The 25691-nt window shown below is 39.0% G+C and overlaps 1 protein-coding gene across 1 annotated transcript in view; it reads right to left on the reverse strand.

Annotated features, from left to right (window-relative positions):
* Positions 1-25691, reverse strand: part of LOC308638430 (cytochrome P450 2G1) — a 90993-nt gene that overhangs the window by 23693 nt on the left and 41609 nt on the right. The window contains exon 2 of the mRNA XM_081275871.1: positions 23898-24082. Coding sequence (XP_081131997.1) covers positions 23898-23960 — 63 coding nt within the window. The 5' untranslated portion in view covers positions 23961-24082. The remainder of the gene's footprint in view (positions 1-23897; positions 24083-25691) is intronic.

The following is a 25691-nucleotide window of genomic DNA, read 5'->3' on the forward strand; positions in this document are numbered from 1 at the left end:
AGGTTAGGGGTACAGTGATCTGATCTCTCCACCTAATCCAGGAGCAACAGAACTGAAGGAAGTTCTGTAACACCGAGTTGATGGATTGAGGTGTTATAGTTAAAGCTTTGGCCCAGTGTTTCATAAACTGACTTCCAGACCACTCACGTATAATCGAATCAAGCCTTTATTGAAGCACACCGGTGGATAAACCCCACACAGAGTTCCACATGGAGAATCTGGTGATGACCACGTTGAGCCTCTTCTTTTGGGGTGTGGAATCCACCAGCAGGGTCCTGTACTTCAGCTTCCTGGTGCTCACGAAGCACCCAAAGGTGAGGGTAAGTCTGGGTGAAAAATGAAGGAGGGTCATAGATCCTCCAAACCCTTCTGATATGCTGCAGTAACCACCTCACCCAGGTCCCTGGGCCCTCAGACATGTCCTACTGGGCAGATACAAGGGACATTAAGCCAGGTGGTATCTCACTACCTGTGACAATATTGGAATTATCTAAACTGATTTGTAAATGGCATCTTTACTAAGGTCACACAATGCCAAATGCACACCTCCCAGGGCCACCCCTTAAGACCCTTCCTTCTGATTCCCCTCTGATTCTGACATGAACAGATAACAAGGCTTTGGACAACAATATCTATGGCTGACATCTGTTTTGCACATTGTATTTGCATGTCATACATAGGTGCATGTCGTGCATACAGTTTTACATATTTTAACTATCATCCCTGCTCTGAGGCCTGTGGATTCCTAAACACATTTCACCTTCTTTCCAAGCCAAGATCCATAAGGAGATTGACCAGGTGATTGGCAAGAACTGGCAGCCCAGTTTTGGGGACAGGACCAAGATGCCCTACACAGAGGGTGTGATTCATGAGATCCAAAGATCTGGAAACGTTACCCCCATGGGTGTAGCTCCCAGGGTGACCAAGGACACCATATTTCGACACTTCCTCATTCCAAGGTTGCTGCTCTGTCCCCATCCTCCAGGAAACCTCCAAACTTCTACCTGGGAACCCAGAACACTTCCCCATTAGGAGCTTTCCAACTCCTCTCCCACTTTCTCAAGGAATTCCTCAATTACCACATCCCTCAGCCTTCCACCCAAACGCTCCTGCACCCCACGTCTCCTTCAGACTTTGGGCCTTAGGGTGCTCTACCCCGTGTTCTCAAAGTTCCTGTCTCAAGGTACATGAACCTCCACTTCCCCAAAACTCCTACCTTAAGAGACACGGGACACACAGGCTCCACCTTCCCTGAACATCCTGACTCAGAGACATCAACCTCATGTCCCCCAAAGCTCCTGCCACAGAACCCCAACTCCCTCACCTCCACTTCCCTTCACCCCTGCACTCTGATTCCCCTGCTTATGTTTCTGTGCCCTCAGTGCTCTCATCCCTGAACCCTCTGATAAAGTCCCCTTCCTCCCCCTGCCAAGGACACTGAAGTGTTCCCTATGCTGGGCTCCCTGCTCAATGACCCCAAGTTCTTCTCCACACCTGACGACTTCAACCCCCAGCACTTCCTCGATGACAAGGGACAGCTGAAGAAGACTGATGCTGACATGCCCTTTTCCATGGGTAAGAGACGGGGGGCTCACACCCACATAGGCCCCCTCATCCCATCTCCTCTCCCAGTGCAGCGTAGCATCTTCCTCCAGCTGGGAAGAAACTACCCTCTAGTCAGACAGTTGCACTCCCCAGAACTCCCCAGCACCAAGGATCTGCACCAAGACCAGAGGGAAGGGATGACAGACCCCTTTCAGATTGGGAAAATCAAGGCTGAGAGTGAATCAGAGTACTATTTAAGAACACTCCACAAAATCCCCAGTCTCTTAGAAAGGAGATGACAGTACAGCAGCCATCTCTGAGAATGCATTTGTGGGGAAGGAGCATCTCCACCTCCCATTGCTACAGACCAGCATGATCACCCCACTTCATGTATGAGGGAAACTGAGGCTCAGACAGCATTAGAGCCCTTTCTGAAGGCCTCCTGGGCCACAGCACTGCAGTCTTTCCGCCCTGGCAGAAAGCAGGGATCTGGTACTGGGGTGAGGCTGCAGAGAGGCTGGCTTTACCTCGGCCCCTCCCTCCTCTCCTCTTCAGGAAGGCCGTACTGCTTGGGAGAAGGCCTGGCTAGAATGGAGCTCTTTCTCTTCCTCACCACCATCTTGCAGAACTTCTGCTTTAAGTCCCCACAGTCGCCCCAGGACATAGACATCTCTCCAAAATCCCTGAGCCTTACAAGGACACTACCAGACTGCACCATGAGCTTCCTGCCACGCTGAACCAGGGCTAGGCCAGGTCATGGTGGAGGGGGTAGGATGAAGGTTAGGGGAGGAGCCATGGGTGGGGCCAATGGGAGGGGCGGGCTAAGACAACTGGTGATCAGGAAGGGGAAAGAAGAGGACCAATGGGTGGTGAAAAAAGAGAACAGACTACTCCCCTCGCTAGAGAGACATCCTTAAAAGCTGGGATGAGAGGAAGAGAAACCTTGCACTGTGCTAGGAACCACACCAATAATAATAACATCTATGATTCATTAAGCAAGAATTCTACATCAGCTCTGTGCTAAAATCATTCCACAATATCCTCGTGAAGGGTCATAAACCATGCAGAGGGGACTCTGCTCTTTCCCAGTTTACAAGTGACACAGCTGAGGCTGAGACAGCATCACTGCCTGAGGCCTCGCAGAATATAGTTCCCAGCAGGTACTTGAACACAGGTCTTATGCCTGAAGTCCTTGAGTGAATTTAAAGCCACTGTTCCCCAAATAAAAAGCCATAGGGAAGAGTAGTACATTGTCACACAACAGAAGAGCCCTGGCCAGGGGTTGATCTAGAACACCTGTAGGCAGCTCAGCTGTCTCCCACGCTTACCCACACTGCCACCTCCTGAGCACACCTTGCACATTAAACCCTTGTGCCCTCAAGGTAAGGCGCTCTTTCTTATTGTTTGTAAGGAACTAGAATCAGGCCTCTACACCATGCATTCAAGGAAGAAAAATGCTTTCAGAGGTGGCCAGGATAACTTTGAATCCACACATACCCCTGAGTACGTATGTGTTCGTGCACAGATGTGAGTGCAAATGTATGACTGCATACTTTCTTCAAGATATGCAGGAACACATATTCTACAATGGTTTCTGGAAATGGGGCTCTATCTGGTGGTCCTGGGCTCAGCTGCAAGATTCAGCCCAGTGTTTCAGAATCTCCAGCCTGCTGTCAAAGGAATCACTGCCAATCCCTTTAGAAGTGGACAGTTGCCCAGTGCACAATCTGAACAGCTGGGAACTCTATGTATGGTAAGTTAAACACAACCAACAAATGCCCTAACACACACACACACACACACACACACACAGAGAGAGAGAGAGAGAGAGAGAGAGAGAGAGAGAGAGAGAGAGACAAAGAACACTAAGCCTATTTTAACGACGATGAGACCAAGGAAAGGGAAATAAGTTCCCCCAACCCTACAACATTCATAACAAGCCATGATGGTCATGCCTGTCAATATCCACTGTCTATACTTTCCAACTTGGATTCCATCAATTTGCTGTTTTGTGATCAATGAGGTGGGGGAAAACATGAACCCCTATTGTCATGCCCTGTCGTCACACAGCATGCTGCCCAAGTGTCCATGTTCACATGGGCACCTTCTTCTGAGGAGGATTCCAGTCATCATACTGGATTACAGGCACGATCTATTTCAGAAAGACTGCATTTTTTTCATAGGCAATATGCTTCCTTTTGTTGTTCTAATAGTTATATGTGACAGTAGGACCATAGAAAGCATATCATCTGGATTTACATGATATAGAGTTACACCAGTCATATAATCATATATGCACATAGGGTAATAATGTCAGATTCATTCTACTATCATTCCTACCCCCACCCTCCCTTCACTCCCTTCTGTCTAAACCAAAGTACTTCTATTCTTCCCAAGCCACCCCCCGCCCATTGTGAATTAGCATCCACATATCAGAAAAACAATTCGGACTCTGGTTCTTTGGGATTGGCTTATTTCTCTTAGAATTATATTCTCTACCTCCATCTATTTATCAACAAATGCCATAATTTTTCTTCTTCATGGCTGAATAATATTCCATTGTGTGTATATATCACAATTTCTTTATCCATTCATCTATTGAAGGGCACCTAGGTGGGTTTCATAGTTTAGCTACTGTGAATTGTTTCCTTTGTTTCCTTTGCTGAGAAGAAGCTTTTTAGTTTGAATCCATCCCATTGATTAATTCTTGACTTTGCTTCTTGCATTTTTGGATTATTGTTAAGGAAGTCTGATCCTAAGCCAACATAGAGATTCGGGCCTAGTTTTTTTTTTTTTTCTATTAGGTATAGTGTCTCTGTTCTAGTGCCTAAGCCTTTGATCCACTTTGAGTTGCATTTCATGCATGGTGAGAGATAGGGATTTAATTTCATTTTGCTGCATATGGAATTCCAGTTTTCCCAGCACCATTTGTTGAAGAGGCTATCTTTTCTCCATGAATGTTTTTGGTGCCTTTGTCTAGCATGGGATAACTGAATTTATGTGGGTTTGTCTCTGTGTCTTCTAATCTGTACCATTGGTCTACATTGGTCTACATGCCATTTTTGTTACTATGACTCTGTAGTATAATTTAAGTTCTGATATTGTGATGCCACCTTCTTCACTCTTCTTGCTAAAGATTCCATTGGCTATTCTGGTCTCTTAATTGTACAAATGAATTTCGTGACTGTTTTTTCTATTTCTATGAAGAGTGCCATTAGGATTTTAATAGGAATTGCATTAAATTTGTATAACAATTTTTGTATTATAGCCATTTTGACAATATTAATTCTACCTATCCAGCAGCATGGGAGAGCTTTCCATCTTCTAAGGTCTTTTTCAATTACTTTCTTTAGCATGCTGTAGTTTTCATTGTAGCAGTCTTTCACCTCTTTTTTTTAGATTGATTCCCAAATATTTTTTGAGGCTATTATGATGGGGTAGTTTTCCTAATTTCGGTTTCATTGGATTCATCATTGGTTTATAGGAGTACATTTGATTTATGGGGGTTAATTTTATATACTGCTACTTTGCTGAATTCATTTATGGGTTCTAGAAGATCTGGTTGAATTATTTGGGTCTTCTAAATATAGAATCATGTCATTAGCCAATAGGGATAGTTTGAGTTCCTCTTTTCTTATTCATATCCCTTTTACTTTCTTCTAATTGCTCTGGCTAGAGTTTCAAGGATAATGTTGAATACAAGTGGTGAGAGGTGGCTGGGGATATAGCTCAGTTGGTAAAGTGCTTGCCTCACATGCTAAAGGTCTTGAGTTCAATCTCCAGCACCACAAAAAAAAGAGAGAGAAAACACTCAAGTGGTGAAAGAAGCCATCTTGTCTTGCTCCAGTTTTTGGAGGGAATGCTTTCAATTTTTCTCTGTTTAGAATAATGTTGGCCTTGGGTTTAGCAAATGTTGAGGTATATGCTCCTACTATCCCTATTTTTTCTAGTGTTTTGAACATAAAGGGGTGCTGTATTTTGTCAAATGCTTTTTCTGCATCTGTTGAGATAATCACGATTCTTGTCTTTAAGTCTATTGATGCAATGAATTATGTTTATTGATTTCAGTATGTTCAACCAACCTTGCATCCCTGGGATGAACCCATTTGTGGTGCACTATTTTTTTAATTTTTTTCTATGCAATTTGCCAATTTTTTTAAGTTGTAGTTGACACAATACCTTTATTTCTTTATTTATATGTGGTGCTGAGGATCGAACCCAGGGCCCTACACATGATAGGTGAGCTCTCTACCACTGAGCCACAACCCCAGCCCAATTTGCCAAATTTTATTGAGAATTTTTGCACCTATGTTCCTCATGGATATTGGTCTGAAGTTTCCTTTCCCTGATGTGTGTTTGTTTGGTTTTGATATCAGGGTGATACTAGCCTCGTAGAATGAGTTTGAAAGGGTTCTTTCCTTTTCTATTTCATGGAGTAATTTGAGGAGCATTGGTGTTAATCCTTTGAAGGTCTTGTAGAACTTGGCTGAGAATCTCTCTGGTCCTTGGTTTTTCTTGATTGGTAGGATTTTGATGGCATCTTCTATTTCATTGCTTGAAACTGATCTGTTAAAATTATGAGTGTCTTCCTGATTCAGTTTGTGTAGCTCATATGTCTCTAGAAATTTATCAATGTCTTCAGGATTTTCTTTTGGTGTGGGGGTAACCAGGAATTGAACTACTCAGAGGCACTTGACCACTGAGCCATATCCCCAGTGCTATTTTGTATTTATTTAGAGACAGTGTCTCACTGAGTTATTTAGCACCTTGCTTTTGCTGATGCTGGCTGTGAACTCACGATCCTCCTATCTCAGCCTCCTGAGCCTTTGGAATTGCAGGCATGTGCCACTGCGCCCTGCAAGATTTTCTATTTTATTGGAGTATAAATTTTCAAAATAGTTTCTAATTATCTTCTATATTTCAGTAGTGTCTGTCATGATATTTGCTTTTTCATCATAAATTTTAATAATTTGAGTTTTCTCAAATTTCATTGATTTCATCTCTGATTTTAATGATTTCCTTTTTCCACTGCTTTTGGTGTTGATTTGTCCTTCTTTTTCTCAGGCTTTGAGATATAATATTAAGTCATTTACTTCTTGACTTTCTATTCTTTTAGTGAATGAGCTCAATTCAATGAACTTTACTAGCACTGTCTCCATAGTGTTCCAGAGATTTTGATCTGTTATATTGGTGGTCTCATGTACCTCTAAGTATTTATTTCATCCCTGATTTCTTCTACTATCCACTCATCATTCAATAGCATATTATTTAGTCTCCACATGTTAGAGTAGCTTCTATTTTTTAATTTATCATTGATTTCTAATTTCATTCCTGATAGAATGCAGGGTATTATCTCTATTTTTTTCTATTTGCTAAGTGTTGTTTTGTGGCATAAGATATGGTCTATTTTAGAGAAGGATTCATGTGCTGCTGAGAAGAAAGTATATTTGCTCATAGATGAATAAAATATTCTATATATATCCATTAAGTCTAAATTACTAACTATGTTATTTAGTTCTATAGTTTCTTTTTGTTGTGTTGTGGTCTACTTGATTCTTGAAATTAAGAAGGGTTTATTGGATATATGTTGTTGCTCCATTGTTTGGGGCATAAATATATACAATTGTTATGTCTTGTTGATTTTTAATTCCTTTAAGCAGTATGAAATGTCCTTCTTTGTCTCTTCTGACTAACTTAGGCTAAAAAGCCACTTTATCTGATATGATGATAGAAACCCCTGCTTCTTTACAAGATCCATGTGGTATGTTTTTCCCATCCTTTCACCTTCAGTCTGTGGATGTCTTTGGCTATGAAGTAAGTCTCTTGGAGACAGCATATTTTAGGGTCTTATTTTTTAATCCAATCTGCCAGTCTATGTCTTCTGATTAATGAGTTTAGGCCACTAAAGTTCAAGGTTATTATTGAGATATGATTTGTATACCTGGTTATTTTGGTTTATTTCTAATTTTTAATTTGAATTCATTTCTCCTTTGATTGTCTATACCTTTAGTGTAGTTCCTCCCTTTCCTGGTTTTCACTATTTTTAAATTTCATCTTCATGGAATATTTGGTGACAATATTCTGAAGTGCAGGCTTTCGAGTTTTGAATTCTTTTAACTTTTGTTCATCATGGAAGTTTTTTATTTCATCTTCAAATCTGAAGCTTAATTTTGTTGGATATAAAATTCTTGGTTATCATCATTTTCTTTCAGAGCTTGGTATATGTTGTTCCAGGACTCCTAGCTTTGAGAGTATAGGCTGGGATATCAGCTGAGATCTGAATTGATTTCCTCCTATATGCAATCTGATACTTTTCTCTCATGGCCTTTAATATTCTATCCTTATTCTGTATGGTAAGCATTTTTATTATAATGTGTCTTGGTATGGGTCTGTTGTAACTATGTACACTTGAGGTCCTGTATGCCTCTTGTATTTGATTTTCCATTTCATTCTTTAGGCTGGAAAATTTTCTGATATAATTTCATTGTATTGCATTCCTTCAGTTTTTATCTCCATGCCTTCATCCATCCCAATAAATCTTAAATTTTGTCTTTTTATGTTATCCCATAGTTCTCGGAAGCTCTGTTCATGGTTTCTTAACATGTTCTTTCCATGGTCAACATTATTTTCAAGATTATATATTTTGTCTTCATTGCCTGAGGTTCTGTCTTCCAAGTGGTCTAATCTGTTAGTGACAATTTCTATTGAATTTTTAATTTGGCTTATTGTTTCTTTCATTTCAAAGATTTCTGCTTGCTTTTTTGTTTTGTTTTAGCCTCTCTGCCCCTTTATTGAAGTGATCTTTCACTTCTTGTTTTTTACTGATTTCATTCCTAATATTATCCTTTACTTCACAGATCAGTTTAACTATGTAATTCTGAACTTCTCTGACATTTCTTCCACCGTGGTATTGATGCATTCTGTTATTGGAGTATTTTGGTTTGTTTGGGGACATTTGTTCCCATGTTTTTTCATGTTGTTTGTGTGTTTACTCATCTAACAGTATGGACCTAAGACAGTAGAGTTTCTATCCTATGGACTTAGAGTATCTGTGAAGGTTTCCAGTATCTCACTATTTAGTGGGGAGACAAATAATTGTAGCAACCAGTGCAAACAATATATAGCCTTAAACTAAATAGCTCCTGCTAGGACATCTACAGTTTTGTTTTGTTTTTTTTTTTTTTGCAATAAACAGAAATGATTTTTTATTGCCCAAAATAAAAACAGTACAATACTAGGCCTGGTGGTGCATGCCTGTAATCCCAGTGGCTCATGAGGCTGAGACCGGAGAATTGTAAGTTCAAAGCCAGCCTCAGCAATGGCAAGGTGCTAAGCAACTCAGTGAGATGTCTCTAAATAAAATACAAAATAGGGCTGGAGATGTGGCTCAGTGATTGAGTGCCCCTGAGTTCAATCCCCAGTACCAAAAAAAAAGTAAGATGGCAAAAGGGTTTACAATTTCAAATGGTGGACAGAGAGAGAACAGAAGTGATATAGGATGTGATGATTATGAGGGAGGAGGAGAAAAACAGAAGTAAAAAAAACTAAAGGAAGAGTGAAAGAGAGGACAATATAGATTGTTAGTGGAAGAAAGGAGAGAATCAAGAGAAACATATAGGTAGGAGAAATATAGTAAAAACTTCTTAAAAATTAAAAATAAAAAGACGACAAATCAAGATAAAATATTCTAATCAAACATCCTATTTCACACACAAAAAAAAAACTTATCCATGAAAAATAACTGGCATCCAAAATGCTGGAAATGAGTAAAAATCAAATATGAAAATGTGCAGATGTCCATATACCATTAAGGTCACAATATCTATTAAAAGTTAAATAATTCTTTCCATTGGAGTTCAAAATATTCTCAGCTTCTCTTCTCAGCAGGTTTAGATGGGATCATCTGGAGCATGATGCTCCACCCTCTGGATTACTGGAGTGAGACTGCTAATCCCATCTGTGGAATTCCTGGATGCAGGGTTTAGGCTTAGGTGAGCTCCTGGCTCTTCACTGAATGCCAATTGGTCTGGAGATTTTAAATCAGATTTTGAATCTCCAGTGTCCAGTACTTGCTGTTCCCCTCTGGAAAACTGTATCCCAGGGATCTCCTCTAGGTTCCATTCATTTGGTGGAGAAGCTAATTCTTAGTCCTCTTTGTCACCTGCAGACACCACATTTTCTGTTCTCAGGTTTAGTCTCCAATCTCTCCTGCTCTGAGCCTTCCAAATTCCCGGACAGATGTGTCTCTCCCAGCTGGTCTTGAAAGCAGCTGGATTGGAGCAGGAGGGGTAGAACTGGGTGGGTTTCCACAACCAATTGTCCCATGTGTAAACCTCTCTCCATGTTGATATTCTCCTGGTCACTTAAGTACACTCTGTGTCATACAGTGTATGTTTCCTGGGCCTGTATTTTGGGCCAAATTCAGATCTGCCAGGAATCATCTCTCCCAGCTGCCAGCCCTCATGCCCAGAGGCAAAATGGTTCCTTCCTGGAGAGATGCTAACTTCTTTCCCTGCACACGAATATTAGGCAGCATATCTTTCAGTTTTGTGGGGCAATGTCCTTGATCTCTAAATGCTCCATACCCAGACCCACCTCAGGCCTCCCCAAAATGTGGATTCCTTTAATTCCCTTATTCCTCCACAATGCTCATGGAGGGACCACACTGGCTGGCACTTCTGGCCTGTCCATGACAGCAGCTGTGTTGCTGGGGATTTTTTCCTGATTGTATTATATCCAACCTCCAGTGCCCCTGGTCTGCTTTGAATGTCCAGTTTTAAATTCCAATAAAGTTTTCCACTCCCTACCCCCCGTTTTTCATTCACCCACCTTGTAGACAACCTGCCTGTCTGCTTTATTGGTTTCATGCCACAGAGCAGCCAGGAAAATGACCTCCTCTATTCTGCCACCTTGAAAAACCATAGAAAGACCTCATTTTAATGACATCTGACATGACCCAATTTTCAAGTGTTTTAATTCACTTTTTCACCACTGTGACCAAAGACCATTACAAGAAAATTTTAGGGGAGAAAAAGTGTATTTGGTGCTTGTGGTTTCAGAAAGAAAACCCCACTCAACAAGGACAAAATATAATCTCCAAAGACACATCTTCAGTGACCCTCCTCCTCCAGTCACATCCGACCTGCCCATGGTTACCAGTCAATCCATTCAAGTGGAATAATTACTGATTAGGTCCTCCAAACCCAATCATCTCACTTCTAAATGTTCTGGTATGGTCTCACATAAGAGCTTTTGGGGACACCTCAGATTGAAACCATAACACCAGTTAAGGTCAGATACTGAGGTACCAGGGACTAGGACTGGAACACATGTTTTTTAAGGGGACACATTTCTCTCATAACACCCCTTCTGCATGAACACATTCAACCATATAAACCACCCATCAGATGTGTCCAATGAGAGTCTGTTAAAGATGAGCCCACAGAATCAGAGGGTCCCATTAGGGTTTCAAAAGAGAAAGAAAAGAACAATAAGTGGATCATCTGGGATTTTTAGGTCAGTGAAACTATTCTTCATAATACTGAAATGGTAGGTGCATGACAATCTGCCATTTTAAAAACTGATCTATGGGTTTAACACAATTAAACTCAATAAGTTTGTGTTGTGAATATATACACATCTTTGAAATTTTACATACAAAGGCAAAAGAACTACAAGAGATAAAACAACCTTGAAAAGGATAAAGTGGGAAGAAATACAAGTTCTGATTCTTTTGCAAAAGCTTGGAGATTGATTTGTAGCCTTCCATTTTCATATGTGAAATATGTGTACAATATTCAAAACTATGGATTGTGATTAATAATGACATGTCAATATTGGTTTACCAATTGTAACAAGTATATCACAGTAAGATAAGAAGTTAACAAAAAGAGGATAGATAAAGGGGGTATGTTGGCACTCTATCTTCTGTTCCATTTCTCTATGAAGCAAAAATGTTCCAAAAATAAATGTATGCATTGAAAAGGGCAAGTCAATGTCATTTTCCATATAAAGAGATTAAAGAAAATCATTGCTAACACACAATAAGTCAGAGGGGAAGAAAGAAGTTCAGTGGGTTAGACAAAGGGGAATGAAGGGAAGCAAGGGCAGATAGGAAAAAGAAAGGCAGTGGAATGAATGGACATAACTTTCCTATGTTCATATGTGAATACAACACCATGAAACTCCACATCATGTACAACCACAAGAATGGTATCCTAATTAGAATAAGTTACACTCCTCATAGGTATAACATGTCAAAATACACTCTATTCAAAAAATAAGGAGAAAATCACATGATCAAATAAGTAGACTTAGAAAATCACTTGCTGAAATTCAACATTGTTCATAATAAAAGTTCCCTGCAAATTAGAAGCAGTGGGGAGGGGAATTTGCACAGCTTGATAAAGAATATTGTAAAGGGCTGGGGATGTGGCTCAAGCGGTAGCGCGCTTGCCTGGCATGCCTGCGGCCCGGGTTCGATCCTCAGCACCACATACAAACAAAGATGTTGTGTCCGCCCAAAACTAAAAAATAAATATTAAAAAAGTTTAAAAAAATATTTTAAAAAAAGAATATTGTAAAAACCTGCTACAGATATCATACTTGATTGTAACAAAATAAATACTTTCAACCAAGAAAAGGAAACACCAAAAGTGTCTGTTCTCAACAATTTTGTTCAATAAAGCACTGGAAATTCTAGCCAGCACCCTGTCAAGAACAAGAAACAAAGGTTATTTATATTAGAAGGAAATTACACAAACTGTCCTGACTTGGAGATGACATGATACTCTATGTAGAAAATATCAAATAATATTTCCCCTAAATCCCATACCATTAATGTGAGATTAGCAAAAATAGGAAACATATACAAATAATTTTTTATTTCCACATAATAGCAAATAAATACCATTTTGAAAAAGTACCATTAACCACCAAATTCAAATATACTTCAGTAAAATCTAACAACACATGCAGAAAATGAGTATAGTGAAAACTCTAAAATACTGGTGAAACATCAATTCATATGTAAATAAATGGAGAGAAATGCCACATTCATGAATTAGAAGTTTCAATAGAATAATGATGCCACCTCACCCAAACTGATCTATGGGTTTAATACAATTAAACTCAATGTTTGTATTGTGAATATATACACATCTTTGAAATTTTACATACAAAGGCAAAAGAACTACAAGAGATAAAACAACCTTGAAAAGGATAAAGTGGGAAGAAATACAAGTTCTGATTCTTTTGCAAAAGCTTGGAGATTGATTTGTAGCCTTCCATTTTCATATGAGAAAATAGAAAGGTCTGAAAATTCATACCCTGACTATCCTTCCAGCTTTAGAAGTTATAAAACAACACAGAAAATCCAAAGGGAATACAAGGAACAGGACAAAACTAAAAGTTCAGAAATCAATGAAAAAAATTTAAAGTGATAATGAAGAGAATAAATTCAATTTTATATGTCTCTTTATTGTGAGATAATTAGAGATTCACAAAAAAAGATATACAGAGATTTCTCAAGTATCCATCAACCACTTTCTCCCAATGACCCTACAAGCAAACAAAAAACTTTACCTCTCTCCTCTCAAGATGTCCAACTGGTCTAAGGATTCAATTAGCATAAAATAGACTGACATGAGAAAAGTACTTGAATTTCATCCATTGCCTGAGATTCCCACAGCAGAGCCAAGGATCCCACAATCAAGGTCATGTTTGGGGCTGGAATACAAGCTGAGCACATTAGCTGCCTTGGCCATAACAATATCTGTCCCAGTGCCAGGGCCATGGGGACTTATAAAAAGATAGGCTTGACGATTCAAGATGGTGGGCTAGAGGAAGCCTGCATTCCCAGTTGCTCCATGGCTCAGGATTCAACAAGGTGGGTGAAAGAGGAAATTCAATCAAATTGAACCCTGGAGAATCAGAGTGCTTTAGAGACTCAGAAATTTGGGTGCAATGAACAAAGGACCAGAAAGAGTGCCTTTGAGCCAAGCAGACTGTAGCAGTGGCAGTAGCAGAAGCACTGGTTCTCCACAGAGGAAAGGGATGACACACTGGGCTGGGGATGTGGCTCAAGCGGTAGCGCGCTCGCCTGGAATGCGTGTGGCCCGGGTTTGATCCTCAGCACCACATACCAACAAAGATGTTGTGTCTGCCGAGAACTAAAAAATAAATATTAAAATTCTCTCATTGTTTTAAAAAAAAAGAAAGGGATGACACAAACAGAGACAGAAACACAACAGACCAATATGGCACAGAAAATTCTGTAGAACAAAAAAGCAGCCTGAACCAAACTGACCCAGAGTCTGCATCACTCGCTAACTGGTATTTGAAGAGAACTGTTTCTCAACTGTCATGTGGAGAGCTAAGGTGGAGAGTCATCTTTAGGAGGCTGTGCTGAAGCTTGCTCTTGTGGGAGGTCTAGGAAATCATAGCAAGTATGGCCATGCAGTCCTGGCAAGTGCCACCATGTGGCTGAGGGTGTACCTAGGAGGACATTAGTGAAAAGGCAACAGAGGAGATGGTACCCAGGGGGATTCAAGTCAGAGACATGAAGAAAGAGTTCAACTCACTTTCTCTTTGCCATCTGTTGGCTCTTGTGTCCAGCTGAAGAGGGTCAGGAAACTGATCAGGCAGGCAGGATTACACTTGGGTTTGAACCTGGGAAGGCTGCATTCATCATGGGCAACAGCGTTTGAGAGGCCTGAGATGCCTTTGGTACCCTAATCTATGTGTAGATTCTCAGGGACTCCTGAGATCCACACTCCCAGTAGAGACCATCAGGTGACCAGCCAAAGGGGTGTGTCCATCTACTCTCTCTAGAGTAGATAATATCTAACAAGGTCCCAAAGGCCTGATTAGAGCTAAGGCACAGCTGCCAGGACACCCTTATTGGAACCTCCTGGCAGTGTATTAACCAGGTCTTTCCAGACAAAACACCTGTGTATGAGAGATACTTCCCTCCCCATCCTACTTTTTACTAGTGAGAAGGAAAGCTGAGAGCTATTTCCACCACCTTCAGTCTTAGGCCACTCCAGGTGGCAGTTCAGTAAGCAATGCAAAAGAGGACAGTCATAACAACCCCCAATCCTTGCTTTCTCTATGGGATACACAGCCCAAGAAGAAATGGAAAAGACAGGCATATGCAGTGATCATCCATCACCATTCACCATCCTCACCAACAGTTTTGATCAGCAAAGGGGAGACAATATTTTAATTTTTATTAAGAGTACTTTTTCTGGCCTGGCACAATAGCACATGCATATAATCCCAGTGGCTCGGGAGCCTGAGGCAGAAGGATTGCAAGTTCAAAGCCAGCCTCAGCAAAAGCGAGGCACTAAGCAATTCAGTGAGATCCTGTATCAAACTAAAATACAAAATAGGACTGGGGATGTGGCTCAGTGGTTGAGTGCCCCTGAGTTCAATCCCCAGTATGCTCCTACCAGAAAAAAGTACTTTTTCCTTAATTTTTATTTTATTTATTCAATTGCCATATCTAGTTCACAATTTTTTTTTTTTTTTTTTTTTTGCTGTTGGCAATTGTTGAACCCAGTGTTCATTTTTTTTTTTTTTTTGGGCAAGTAGTATTGTAGATGTCATAGTAGCTACCAGGTATTTATTTATTTATTTTAATATTTTGTCTTAGTTGAAGTTAGACACAATACCTTTATTTTATTTTTATTTGTTGCCGAGGATCAAACCCAGCACCTGCACATGCTAGGCGAATAATCTACCACCCAGCCCCATCAGACATGTATTTTAATGCTGCATATTGTTTGCTTCTGTTGTTGCTATTGTTTATTTCCCCCTTTTCTATGATGTGCTGAGAATACACTGATACACTACAAGTTCAAAGGTGGAGACTCTGCTGCTGTGCTAAACCCAGCCTAGAGGCAATGCACCTTTGGACATCAGTACAGGACATGAATGAGAAATTCAATAAGGAGTTAGAGATATTGATAAACATCAAACAGAAATATTGCAAGTGAAAGACACAATAAATCATTCTAAATGTTCAGTTGAACATAGACCATGCTGAAACAGAATCTCAGAGCTGGAAGTCTAAGTGAACAACTTTGAATATCAAAACAGTATTAAAGGAAAAAAAAACAAGGAATCATGACCACAATATGCAAAAACTCTGGGAAAACATTAGGAGACCAAATTTTAAAATTACTGGAATTGAAGAGCATTGTGAAATGTGAGTTAATGGAGTTCATAAGCTCTTTCGGGAAATAATAACAGAAAATTTTCAAAACCTTGAGAATGAGATGGACATCCAGATATGGGCAGCATTCAGAAAGCGAAATAAAGACCAAAGGAGAACCCTTTATGACACATTATAATTTAAATGCCTAACACAGAGAATAAAGCTAAAATTTTTTAAAGCCTCAATAGAGAAAATATCATGTTACAGTGAGAGGCAAGCAAGTCAGAATTCTGATTTCTTAGAACATACCATAAAATACAGGAAGCCTTGAAAGGCTGTGTTTCAAGCCCTGAAGGAAAATAACTGTCAACCAAAAGTGCTATATCCAGCAGAGCTATTCTTCATAATAGAAGAGGAAATAAAACCTTCCATGATAGGCAGAAACTAAAAGAACTTATGTCTACATAGCTACCACTAGAGAAAACATTTAAAGAAATACTACACAGAGGGAGGGAGCCAAGATGGCGGAGTAGAGGAGATACTGCTTCTGGTGGCTCTGCCCACAAATCTGAGAAAACAGTCAAAGGGCTTCTCCATCGGGTCCTGCCTTGACGAAAAACTACATCTCAGAGCATGTGACAGGACCCCATACAGCGAATTTTTTGCAGATTCCACTGGAGCAGCAATCGTGGTGCAGAACGACGGCCCCAAAGCCCACAGTCTGAACCCGTGTGGCCCACAAGTGGCGAATCAGAAGTACAAACTCAGCACCTCTACAGAACTGTAGATCACCAGACTACACTCTGCTCCCATGCAGGTCACCAGACCAAATTCTAGCCACACCACAAGGTCACCCCAGCAACCCCCACCTCACCAAATACCCGATGCAGGGAACAGACAGAATCCATCTTGGAAAACCTTTCTTGCCATCTCTTGGTAGGCGTGGCTACCAGCGCGGTTCTGCAGCTGATCAGGTACCTGGGTTCCAACTCCCCCACCCCCAGATGTGATAACTCAAAACCTTTCTCACAATCTTTTGGGGGGCATGGCTATCAAGGCAGAACTGCAACTGTACAGACAGGCACCTGGTTTCTAACTCTGAGAGACTAAGAGCAGGGAGGCTCTAGGCAGAAGCTCAAGCCCTCTCACACGGGTTACCTCCACCACCCTGAGCACAGAGACTCAAGCTTGGAATAGACAATGCCACCTACTGGAAAAAAAGAAAACAGAATTCTAGGAGGTTTTTTTTCTCTCTTCTCATCCATTCTCCTCTACCCTTCCCTCTCTGGTCCTCACAACCCCAACATATGTGAAACCAAGAACTTTGCATGAAATAGGACTTTGAAAACTGAATCACCAGAATAATATAATATAGAGAAATTGCATAAGCCCCTCTCCCTCTTTTTTTCTTATTTTCTTTCCCCTCTCTCTTTTTTCTCTTTCTTTCTTTCCTTTTTATTTTCTACCTCCCTCTCTCCCACTTTCAACCTCCTAACTTTTACTATTTTTACTTCGGGTAATTTTCTAAATACTTGTAGGTGTTTAATTTTATGGCTTCTTCCCTAAACTACCTCCTGTCTATTCATTAGAGTCCTCCTCCAAAGTTGCTAAGATATATTAACCTCATACACCCACACCTTTCTCCCTTAACATAACGTCCTACACCCGACCCTCAGTTCTCTATATGCCACCAGAAACTGTATGCCTTTTATAAAATTAATGACTACATTTTAAATAATAATTGAATCCAACATCTCTAGACATAGAAACTAACTATAAATGTATTAATAACGAAAACTTGCCCATAGATGATGTATTGTTGATATTGGGAACTGTTAACATTGTCTTTCCCCACAAAGGAGAGATTCTGGAACTATACAAGAGCAATATAAATCTATAGGGGAAAAACAATAACACAACCATCTCACAGAGCTGGAAAGAAATGTGAGCAACATGAAAAGACATGGAAAGAAAGGACCACAAACAATGCAAGACAATACAACATTAGAAAAGGTAACATCTACAGCAGAAAAAAATGTCAGATAAAGATTTCAGGATATACATGGTTCAGATGTTCTGGAGTATCAGGGAAGACATTAAACAACAAATGCAGGCAATAAAAGATCACTTCGACAATGAATTACATAAACAAATCCAACAAGCAAAATATCATCTCTACAGGGAGCTTGAGGTAATACAAAAAAACCAAACAGAAATCCTAGAAATGAAAGAAATGATAAATTTAAAAACTCAAATGAGAGTATCACCAGCAGAGTAGACCACTTAGAAGACAGGACATCAGACAACAAAGACAAAGTATATCATCTCAAAAAGAACGTAGACAGCACAGCGAGACTAATAAGAAGCCATGAGCAGAACATCCAAGAAATATGGGATAGCATAAAGAGACCAAATTTGAGTTATTGGGATAGAGGAAGGTATTGAGGTCCAAACCAAAGGAATGAACAATCTGTTCAATGAAATAATATTAGAAAACTTTCCAGAAATGAAGAATGAAACAGAAATCCAAATCCTAGAAGCCTACAGGATGCCGAATGTGCAGAATCACAAAAGATCCACACCAAGACACACTATAATGAAAATGCCCAACATACAGAACAAAGAGAAAATTTTAAAAGCCACAAGGGAAAGGAAGCAGATCACATATAGGGGTAAACCAATTAGGTTAACGGCTGATCTTTCAACACAGACCCTGAAAGCTAGAAGATCCTGGAACAACATATTTCAAATGCTGAAAGATAATGGGTTCCAACAAAGAATCTTGTATCCAGCAAAATTAAGCTTCAGGTTTGAAGATGAAATAAAAACCTTCCACGATAAACAAAAGTTAAAAGAATTTGCAGATAGAAAACTGGTGCTTCAAAACATCCTTGGCAACACATTTCATGAAGAGGAAATGAAAAATAACACTGAAAACCAACAGTGGAAGGTAGTACACTAAAGGAAAAACTAATCAAAGAGGAAAATCAGGTCAAGTTAAATAACAAAAATAAACAAATATGGCTGGAAATACAAACCATATCTCAATAGTAACCCTAAATGTTAATGGCTTAAACTCACCATTCAAAAGACATTGGCTAGTAGACTGGATTTTAAAAAAAGATCCATCAATATTGCTGCCGACAGGAGACTCATTTGGTAGGAAAAGACATACACAGACTGAAGGTGAAAGGTTGGGAAAAATAATACCACTCACATGGACCTTGGAAGCAAGCAGGGGTGTCCATACTCATATCAAATAAAGTAGACTTCAAGCCAAAGTTAATCAAAAGGGATAAAGAAGGACACTACATACTGAACAAGGGAACCATACACCAACAAGACATAACAATCATTAATATATATGCCCCAAACAATGGTGCAGCTATGGTCAACAAACAAACTCTTCTCAAGTTCAAGAGTCAAATAAACCACAACACAATAATCATGGGTGATTTTAACACACCTCTCTCACCACTGGACAGATCTTCCAAACAAAAGTTGAATAAAGAAACTATAGAACTCAATAACAAAATTAATAACTTAGACTTAATTGACATATATGGAATATATCAACCAACATCAAGCGGATACACTTTCTTCTCAGCAGCATATGGATCCTTCTCAAAAATAGACCATATATTATGCCACAGGGCAACTCTTAGCAAATACAAAAGAGTAGAGATACTACCATGCATTTTATCCAATCACAATGGAATGAAATTGGAAATCAATGATAAAATAAGGAAGAAAAATTCCTGCATTACATGGAGACTGAACAATATGCTACTGAATGAACAATGGGTTACAGAAGACATGAGGAGGAAATTATAAAATTCTTAGACATAAATGAGAACACAGACACAACATATCAAAATCTCTGGGACACTATGAAAGCAGTACTAAGAGGAAAATTCATTGCATGGAGTTCATTCCTTAAAATAAGAAAAAGCCAACAAATAAATGACCTCACACTACATCTCAAAGCCCTAGAAAAAGAACAAACCAGCAGCAAAAGCAGTAGAAGGCAAGAAATAATTAAAATCAGAGATGAAATCAAAACAAAAGAAACAATTGAAAAAATTGACAAAACAAAAAGTTGGTTCTTTGAAAAAATAAATAAGATTGACAGACCCTTAGCTATACTAACAAAGACAAAGAGAGATAGAAAACTCAAATTACCAACATACGTGATGAAAAAGGTAATATTACAACAGGCACTACAGGAATACAGAGGATAATTAGAAATTATTTTGAAAACTTATACTCCAATAAGATAGAAGATATTGAAGGCATCAACAGATTTCTTAAGTCATACAACTTGCCCAGATTGAATCAGGAAGATATACACATTTTAAACAGACCAACATCAAGTGATGAAATAGAAGACACCATCAGAAGCCCATCAACCAAGAAAAGCCCAGGACCAGATGGATACACAGTTGAGTTCTACAAGACCTTTAAAGAAGAACTAATACCAATACTCTTCAATTTATTTCAGGAAATAGAAAAAGAGGCAATACTTCCAAACCAATTCTATGAGGTCAATATCACTGTGTTCCCAAAACCAGGCAAAGACACATCAAAGAAAGAAAATGTTAGACCAATATCTCTAATAAACATAAATGCAAAAATTCTCAATAAAATTCTGGCAAATCAAATACAAAAACATATCCAAAAGATCATGCACCATAGGGGAGGAGTATGGAGGATAGGAAGGGCAGCAGAATAGAATAGACAATATGATTGATGTATGTACATTCCATGTATGTATATATATCAAAATACATTCTGCTGTCATGTATGATTAAATAAATAAATAAATAGATTGTGCACCATGATCAAGTGGGATTCATTCCAGGTATGCAAGGTTGCTTCAACATAAAGAAATCAATAAACATAATTCATCACATCAATAGACTCAAAGATAAGAATCGTGTGATCATCTCAATAGATGCAGAAAAAGCATTTGACAAAATATAGCACCCCTTCATGTTCAAAATACTAGAAAAACTTGAGATAACAGGAACATATCTCAACATCATAAAAGCTATCTACACCAAGCCCCAGGCCAACATCATTGTAAATGGAGAAAAATTGAAGATATTCCCTCTAAAAACCAGAACAAGACAGGGATGCCTTCTTTCACCACTTCTGTTTAACATAGTTCTTGAAACACTGGTAAGAGCAATTAGACAGATGAAAGAAATTAAAGGGATACATATAGGAAAGAACTTAATTTAGCACTATTTGCTGACGATATGATTCTATACCTAGAAAACCCAAAAACACTCCACCAGGAAACTTCTAGAACTAGTAAATGAATTCAGCAAAGTAGCAGGTTATAAAATCAACACCCATAAATCAAAGGTATTTCAAAGGAAATGAGGAAAACTACCCCATTTACAATAGCCTCAAAAAAAAATAAAATACTTGGGAATCAACTTAATGAAAAAAGTGAAAGATCTACACAATGAAAACTACAGAACCCTACAGAAAGAAATCAAAGAAGACCTTAGAAGATGAAAAGATCTATCTTGCTCTTGGATAGGCAGAATTAATATTATCAAAATGACCATACTACCAAAAGCACTACACAGATTTAATGCAATTCTGATCAAAATACCAATGGCATTCCTCATAGAAATAGAAAAAGCAATCATGAAATTCATCTGGAAAAATAAGAGACCCAGAATAGCTAAAGCCATCCTTAGCAGGAAGAATGAAGCAGGTGGCATCACTATACCACACCTTAAACTATACTATAGAGCAATCGTAACAAAATCAGCATGGTATTGGCACCAAAACAGACTGGTAGACCAATGGTACAGAATAGAGGACACAGAGACTAACCCACAAAATTATAATTATCTTATATTAGACAAAGGTGCCAAAAACATGCATTGGAGAAAAGATAACCTCTTCAACAAATGGTGCTGGGAAAACTGGAAATCCATATGCAACAAAATGAAATTAAACCCCTATCTCTCACCATGCACAAAACTGAATTCAAAGTGTATCAAGGATATAGGAATTAAACCAGAGACTCTCTGCTTAATAGAAGAAAAAGTAGGCCCTAATCTTCATCATGTGGGATTAGGCCCCAATTTCCTTAATAAGACTCCTATAGTGCAAGAATTAAAACCAAGAATCTTTAAATAGGATGGAGTAAAACTAAAAAGTTTCTTCTCAGCAAAAGAAACAATCTGTGAGATGAATAGAGAACATACATCTTGGGAGCAAATTTTTACCCCTCACACAACAGACAGAGCACTAATCTCTATGGTATATATAGAACTCAAAAAACTAAACACCAAAAAACAAATAACCCAATCAATAAATAGGCCAAGGACAAGAACACACACTTCTCAGAAGAGGATATTCAATCAATCAACAAATATATGAAAAAATGTTCATCATCTCTAGTAATTAGAGAAATTAAAATCAAAATTACTCTAAGATACCATCTCACTTCAAGTCAGAATGGCAGCTATTATGAAGACAAACAACAATAAGTGTTGGCGAGGATGTGGGGAAAAAGACACACTCATACATTGCTGGTGGCACTGCAAATTGGTGCAGCCAATATTGAAAGCAGTATGGAGATTCCTTGGAAACTTGGAATGGAACCACCATTTCACCCAGCTATCCCTCTCCTTGGTCTATACCCAAAGGACTTAAAAACAGCATACTACAGAGACATAGCCACATCGATGTTTATAGCAGCACAATCCACAATAGCTAAACTGTGGAAACCAACCTAGATGCCCTTCAGTAGATGAATGGATTAAAAAATGTGGTATATATACACAATGGAATATTACTCAGCAATAAACTAGAATAAAATCATGGCATTTTCAGGTAAATGGATGCAGTTGGAGAAGATAATGCTAAGTGAAGTTAGCCAATCCCAAAAAAACAAATGGCAAATGTTTTCTCTGATATAAGGTTACTGATTTATAGTGGGATAGGGAGAGGGAGCATGGGAAGAATAGATGAATTCTAGATAGGGCAGAGGGGTGGGAGAGGATGGGAGAGGGCAGAGGGTTAGCAATGATGGTGGAATGTGATGGACATCATTATCCAAAGTGCATGTATGAAGACCTGAATTGGTATGAACATACTTTATATACAGAGATATGAAAAATTAGGTTCTACATGTGAAATAAGAATTATAATGTATTTAAAAAATAAGGGCTGGGGATGTGGCTCAAGTGGTAGCGCGCTTGCCTGGCATGCATGTGGTGCTGGGTTCAATCCTCAGTACCCCATAAAAAAATAAAATAGGGGCTGGGGATGTGGCTCAAGGAGTAGCATGCTCGCCTGGCATGCGCAGGGCGCTGGGTTCATCCTCAGCACCACATAAAAATAAAATAAAGATGTTGTGTCCACCGAAAACTAAAAAATAAATATTAAAAAATTATCTCTCTCTCTTTAAAATAAATAAATAATAAAATAAAGATGTTGTGTCCACCAAAAACTAAAAAATAAATAAATAAATATTTTAAAAATTCTCTCTTTAAAAAATAAAAAAATATAAATATAAATAAAAGCAATTTTTTAAAAGTGGGAAAAAGATGTAAAGGTAAAATATAGATTTGACAGATTTTTAGAACATCCCATTATACCACATAAATATGTTCAATAGTTCATTATAAAAATTAATTCATTTCATTTTTAAAGAGTTGTTTAATTTTTCTTCCAACTTAATATAGATGTTCTTTATGTTTCCCTCTGCCTGCTTACATACTTTTGCTGCAACTCATAGTTTATATATTGTTTTTGTTGTCATTCTTTCAGTATTTTATAAACTGTCTCATGATTTATCCTTCCACCCATTGCTGTTAAAAATGTTTACTTAACCATGACTGACTCATTTCACAATGTGTGCATACACCAAAACATCATGAGATCTCCCCTAAATATGTACAATGTCTTGCATCATTAAGGGAAATTTAACCCATTATCTATCTAGAACTGAAACTTAGGACTTGGTGGGATAAAATTAAGAGCAATTTAAAATGTCCAGTTAAATTTTTGAGTATTTTAATTTCCACTTTTTTGTGAATTTTGCTATTTCCCTTCTGTTATTGATTCCTACCTTCACTCTTTTGTGGTCAAAAAAATACATTTTATCATTTTAATATTTTTTTAATTTATTGATCCTTACTTGGTGACTTAACATATGCCTAACCTGGAGAATGTTCCGTGTGCAGTCGAGAAGAAGGTACATTCCACTACTGTCGTCCCAGGTCATTTCACCTGTCTGCCCTCTTGCAACATGACCTAGGAGGATGCTGGCTGAGGGAGGTCCTGGGTTCACTCTGGATAAGTCATTGCTTTTGGGAGTACACTGGGTACATTACTCTGCTAGGTTTCCTGTTTGGGGACAGATAATCTAGTCACAGATAAAGACAAGAAGAGAGCATGCTATACATAGTAGACAGACCCAGAAAACTTGCATTCTTTCACAATTGCCTTCTTTTCTAGAAGACCCTAGAAGGTATAGTACAGACCTTTCTTCTTCTGAAATACTGGTGTCCATCAACTGTCCATGATACTTTGTGAAAGACTATGAAAACAGAATAATGTCAAATTTGAAAAAAATGCTTAAAATTTACAATCCCAGTATTTTTTGAGCTAAGATTATTTGGTTTATAATTTCATGAAGTGAAGGATCATTTAGTAAATGCCAAAAGGCAGGTGGAAATCTATAAACCAAAAAACAGAAAGTAAGAGCTCTGACTGACCACATAAGTTTCAGAAAATGCAGGCACCTTTTCAAGGTAACAAAATAAAGAAGGCATAAAGTTAGTATCCAAATGATATCTTTAGACTTTCTCATAACCTTATTTTTACCCATAAAACCAGAACAAGATCCATTATGCAGAATGGGAAACTGAGGCCTAGCAAGAGGAAGGGACATTCCTGGGTTCACAAGTAGCTCACTCAAGAAGCCTGTCCCAAAACTCTGCCAACAGATATGTGTCTCTCCATGTGACAATAGACACTGATCCCTCACTTCATGTTTCAGAGACATCAGCAAGGACAAACACATCACCTCTGCATCCCCAGTACTTCTCCCATTCTCAGCCTATGCAACCACTTATGGGTGGCTTACTGGAGACTGTCTGAATCCAGAGCCCTTCCTAATGCCACTTTCACGGAGTATCAAATTGTTCAAACATCATCCTCCTTCCTATTCAAGAAGGAAAAAGGACAGAACCCAGGTGCAGGCTAGTGATCGGTATTATGAGGTTTGATATCTGCCAAGCTTGGGTTAATATTCTTCCCCACCTTTTCCACCTCCAAGCTCAACAAACAACTCCCCTCTCTATGCTTTTTCCTCTGACCCTTGTCCCTCCCCATTGGTCTCAGAGAACAGGAGCCAAGAATACTTTGTGCAAGACGATAGTACTGAAAGTGCTGAACTCGCCCATTTCTACTTGTTCAAAGTTAGAAGCTCCCGGGCAGCTCATAACCAGGAAGGTCCACTATCAGACCCTATCAAGTGTCAACCTAGGGCAACTCCCAGGGTAAAACTGAGGTCAATCTCAAGCCCCCAAATGACCAATCTCATAGTCAACCTAATGCTTATGTCAGTATATGCTGGTTCCAACCTCAGAGCTACAGGGTGCCATCTTACATTTTCCTGAACGCAATCTCAATGGCTGCCTGAACCAGCTTTATAATCATCTTGGCACTAAAGGTGCATGTGATAATAACTTCAGTGATAACTTCTTTTCCAACCTAGTATATACTAGGGAGAAACCTAGTGCCACCCTAATGCCTTCCCTCAATGGGCCCACCTTATGCAGATATCAGTATAATCAGTATAATCCCACTGTTCACTGATGGTGCCAATATCAAAATGCACATGCTACTAAATTTGGTCCCCATGTGGCCACCAGGGTGGGCTAAGCCAGGTAATAAAGGGAGAAGGGAAAACCACTAAAATCCAAGCTCCCTCCCTTATTACCTCAGTGAG

The sequence above is a fragment of the Spermophilus citellus genome (assembly GCF_964194105.1).
Source record: "Spermophilus citellus genome assembly, chromosome: 18".
In the NCBI taxonomy this organism is placed as follows: domain Eukaryota; kingdom Metazoa; phylum Chordata; class Mammalia; order Rodentia; family Sciuridae; genus Spermophilus; species Spermophilus citellus.